This window comes from Branchiostoma floridae, chromosome 11, assembly GCF_000003815.2.
Source record: "Branchiostoma floridae strain S238N-H82 chromosome 11, Bfl_VNyyK, whole genome shotgun sequence".
NCBI lineage: Eukaryota > Metazoa > Chordata > Leptocardii > Amphioxiformes > Branchiostomatidae > Branchiostoma > Branchiostoma floridae.
Window position 1 is genome coordinate 5,019,202 of NC_049989.1, and position 4,849 is coordinate 5,024,050.

The 4,849-nt window shown below is 43.6% G+C and overlaps 1 protein-coding gene across 2 annotated transcripts in view; it reads left to right on the forward strand.

The window, feature by feature from the left end:
- Window positions 1-443: 443 nt before the first annotated feature.
- LOC118425849 (kelch-like protein 21) overlaps window positions 444-4,849 on the forward strand; it is a 5,033-nt gene continuing 627 nt past the window's right edge. The window contains exons 1-4 of one of the 2 annotated variants that reach the window (XM_035834963.1): window positions 444-649; window positions 1,297-2,879; window positions 3,141-3,315; window positions 3,525-3,657. In XM_035834963.1, the coding sequence (XP_035690856.1) occupies window positions 1,361-2,879; window positions 3,141-3,315; window positions 3,525-3,657 (1,827 nt within the window). In that variant the 5' untranslated portion in view covers window positions 444-649; window positions 1,297-1,360. The remainder of the gene's footprint in view (window positions 650-1,296; window positions 2,880-3,140; window positions 3,316-3,524; window positions 3,658-4,849) is intronic. The other variant, XM_035834964.1, reaches the window with a different exon arrangement.

Sequence of the window (4,849 nt, forward strand, 5' to 3'; positions counted from 1 at the left end):
ATTAGGAGTCCTCGTCTTTTCTTTCGAAACTAAGCAACGAACCAATTCAGGCTTTTAGATTGACACAAGAGCCAGGAACAATATAGAACAAGAAATCAAAGATCTTACACCTTAAAGAAGCATTCGGAGTCTTTGTGAATTTCCTGGTTTCTTTATCATTGAGTGTCTTGCTAATTTGCTAAGTGTCTATGCAATGCCCCACCTTACCGACTTTGGACCGAACAAAACCAAACATTCCCTGAGAAACTCCAGTTTATCATCTTCCACCTCACATACTAATACTTTAAATATTCAAATAACTTCAGACCCACACCGAGACAAACAAATACACAGACCAGAAACATTACCTCCATATTTACGGAGGTAATGATCTTACGACAGAAACAGCCCAACGATTTGAATCTTTGAATGTGACCTTGCCTTTACTGGTCCGTATCTACTTTCTGTGCCATTGGGCTGGTGCCAAGTATGCCAAGATCAGGAGGCACTGGTCTGCATGTGATGTGCCTAAAATGGAATCTGACCCTGAAGGAGTGTTCTGTGCGTGATCGACGTTTGTATTCCCAATGTGAGGACGTACATTGTAAATCAATGCTCACTCAGTTCATGTAATTTGCCATCATGTGGATAACTGACCTGTGCAGGGAAGGTAGGTTGTGTAGAAGGATTTTGATGCGCCATTGTCGTGATGAAGCATTCAACGTAAAAGGAGGCCCAATTTTATTTTGTTTGTCTGCTCGAAATTGGCCCTCGTCAAGGGCAGTTGTTTTCGTATGTGGCTGACATTTGGAGAGAGTCCGACTTTCAGTGACCGTAACTCACAGGAGCATACAAGCATTACAGGCTAGGGTGATGCCATGTATTCGTTCAGATTTGGCTGCACTGACATTGAATTGACATTGAATTAGGTATTAAGGTACATTTGGCTGCACTTAATTCACTATCTTGTTTCAGTGGGTTTTACAAGCTAACAAGCATCATAGCAGACATGATTGGGGCAGGAAAGAACGCATTACACTGTCAAAGTATCCTGGTATGAATGCATTAATTGAAACATATGGAAAGCGTGAAACAATGCATGCACATAGTATGTGCAGGCTTTGTTTCACGCTTGCACGTGGTACCCAGTGCTGGGGTCTGTTTGAAATTGAATATAGAAACAGAAAAAAAAATCTTGCAGGTCCTCTTTAGATAGATAAGCAACCCGTTTGGGGTTCCCTCGTTTGCTCGTTGTAAAGACTACATCGCTGAGGATTATGAGTCACATGTGGTTTTCCTTTTTATTTGTTTTGCAAGAACCTCTGTCTGCTTCAAGAACTGATGTTCCGACTCATGTCTGCTCCTCCATCTCTATTTCACAATGCCTGAACACATCTTCGACTCATCTGAGGACTTTCAGTGCACCTTCTTAGAAAATGGAGACTTGCTGTTCAAAGACAAGTCTCATGGAAGGCGCCTTTTTGAAGGTTTATCTCGGCTACCACCTGGTTCCTCAGCGACAGTCACAGACATTCTTAGCAAAAACCTAACAACAACTCTCGAACTTAGCGACGATGAAGAACGGTACATCAGACTCGATCACACCGCTGTGCTGGAGACACTGGGAAACCTCAGGTCATCCAGGAAACTTTGCGATGTCGTTCTTCGTGTTTCGCGCTCCAAGTTTTACTGTCATCGAGCAGTCCTGGCATCCTTTAGTCCTTTCTTTGCAAGAATGCTTCTCGGTGACTTCAAGGAGAGCCAAGACAAAAACGTTTGGCTAAACGACGTGTCGTCTAAGATTGTTGATGAACTCTTGACCTACGTCTACGCAGGATCGTTAACTATCACGAGATCTAACGTAGAGAGACTTGTCCATACAGCGACGCTCTTTCAGCTACCATCGGTGGTGACAACCTGTTGCCAGTATCTTTCCAAGCAGCTTTGCGTCGAAAACTGTTTCGGGATTTGGGTCTTTGCCGAGGCTTATTGTTGCTTAAATCTAGCGGAAGAAGCGAGAGGACTTGCTCTGGAGAATTTATCTCGTGCGGCACGGGTTGGGGACTTAGACGTTCTGTCCTTTGACCACATGCTGTTTTTGATTACTGACGAACGTTGCAAGTGGTGTACTGAAGTTTTGTACGAAGTGGTGATGCAATGGGCAAGGGGCGAAAGAACCAGGCGCGAACATCATCTGCGACCATTATTGCGCTGCCTAGACCTCTCTCGCGCGCACCCAGATTTCTTCAAGCACCACATCAAGGACGAACCATTCCTTAACATGTCGCCGGAATGTCTCCAGCTTGTTCTCGATGCAGAGCAGGAGATGGAAGACCGTAAGGAACTTCGCCTACCGGGCGACGTGATAGCGCAGGTGGGCGGGACGTGCTCTGATCAGAACACGGGAGACGTCAACAATATGTCCTATATCGACTGCTGGGATGTGAGGAAAAACTCGCGAGCTGTTTTGACCGACTTGCCACCAAGTTTGGACAATGGAAACTGTTACCGTAATGTTTTAAGCATCGATGATGCCATCTACATACTTTCCTCGATGGAAAGGTCTCAGTACGACTCTGAGAAGGAGATGGAATTCTGGCGCTACTCTGCCTCTTCTGACGCATGGACACGTCTTCCCGACCCTCTTACCTTCCACGAAGGGCACTGCGGTTTCGTGGCCGTCCAAGGACGAATCTACGCCATAGGCAGCAACCTCCTAGCCGAGAAAGATCAGTTTTACTACGAGGCGTTCAGTCTGAGGGATAACTCCTGGTTCATGGTCCCGCCCGTACCACACACGGTCCACAAGATCGTCGCCGTCTCCTGCCAGGATAAACTTGTCGTGCTAGGCTACTTTGAGGGCTGGTCCAAGAACTATTACATACAGACGCGACATAAAGGTCAGTTTCTATCTTATTCAGAGCTGTAGATATAGCTTACATGTACGTTAATCCCTACATATCTTGCAAGATCCTTTCAATCCAAATTGTCAAGAAGTGAAATAGTCTACCGTTATATTCAAGAAAAAACTGATCTTTTAGCAACTTCATGTTTTAAAAATGAATGTTGTGCATGTATGGCTGCATTTAGTTTCCCGTCAAATGTTGTTTACTGTCGGTACACATTTAAACTGTCAGTTTCCATCTGTATGTCTCATAAAGGGGTGTGGGACTACTACGAGGTGGAGGCGTACCACGGCGGTAAGCCCCAGTTCCAGGCGGCGTGTGTAGGAACCAGGATCTACCTTCTCCCCATGCTGGGCAGGCTGCTCAAACAGATGTGCGCCTTCGACGTGGAGACGGCTGAGTTTCACATGATTCCTGTCCCAACGTACAGGTAATCATATCTACCATGTCAAATGTTTTTATACATTCATAAACTTGCCCATTTTCAGACATTTTGGATTCTTTTTTCGTCCCTATGACATTATTCACTTCGCTCCTTACTTCTTGATGAAACTTTGTTCTTCAAGATCAAGAGCTTAGAATGACTTGTTCTCATAATTATCCTCAAATTCCTACTCTCTGTCCATGCTACATACAAAGGTCCTACCATATCTATTGTGGACTATGTTTTCCCAGTCCATTACAGTGTGGAATGACTGTGTTGGATGGGCAGGTCGTGGTGACTGGAGGGAGAGATCAGGCCGTCTCGGCATACTCTTCACATGCCATAGAGGTAAGGTCCAGTAAACTACCTTTTTGATACCAAACGGTGCATGAAAGGTACACCTTGAGTGCGGCACCTCTGTGTACTGTATTTTCTATTTGTTGTAATAAAACCTTACAAAGACAGCAAGTTTGAAGAAGGTTTAAATAAAAAACATGGCAAGCATTTTGCATCTTTCTTTCTTTGATGTTTCACGATCTAAGCTAGGATAACAGCCATAAGAGCACGCTGACACTACATGACATATACCGCCTACAACCTCGACAACGAACGATCCAGTCTATCTCTTCTGTTACGATTATCACAATTGTGTAATACCGCCACATGAGTGTTGGCAACAATTCTGTATATTGCATTTTTGGTCTATGAGTAAGATGGCAAGAAATTGTGCTAAATTGTGCTCGTAACATACAGTAGATGTATTTTCAGCACCAAGGACGGAGTTTCATTAAAACCCAATCTTCAGCACCAAGGACAGGCGTGTCTTATAAACTCCCCCAAACGGCCAATTCAAAGAAACTCACGGCCCTTGTTAATAAATAAAAACATTTAACGCCTGATATGGTTGCCACAGCTGCCCTCTTTTCATCTGCCATCTATACAAACTAAACTTGCTGACAATGACCAAATCAATATTAAGTTTTGCACAGCATTACTTGATTAATGCTAGTTAGAACATGGCCACTACCCCTCAGCCAATGGGAGCCCTTCAATTACTGTGATTATATCCACATAGTGCAGAAAAAGTGTTGTACTATCCAAAAAGTGTGGTACTATGTAAAATTTGCATAAAATAAAACCACACTTTTTGGATAGTACCACACTTTTTGGATAAAACAACACTTTTTCTGCACCACTGGTGGCTCACACACTGTGCTAATTGCCTAGAGGATTAGAGAGGATTAAGGCACAAAGAGCCAATGTCATAAAAGTAACCAACAGTTTGGAGACGACCACCCAGCACAGATGCCATAAAGCACCATGAATAGATTCCATTGATCAATAAATTCTCTTTCACTTTATTTGCTTATCCATGAGAGCAAAGAGGTCCCTTTTTAACTTCCTTGATGAGAGGTAACTCTGACACACTTTGAATATAATGTAATATCCTAAGTATGAATTGTCCTTGATTCATCTTGAAAAACTGAAAGCTTCGGGGTAGTGGCCATGTTCTAAAATAGATAGATGATGGGCTTGGCTT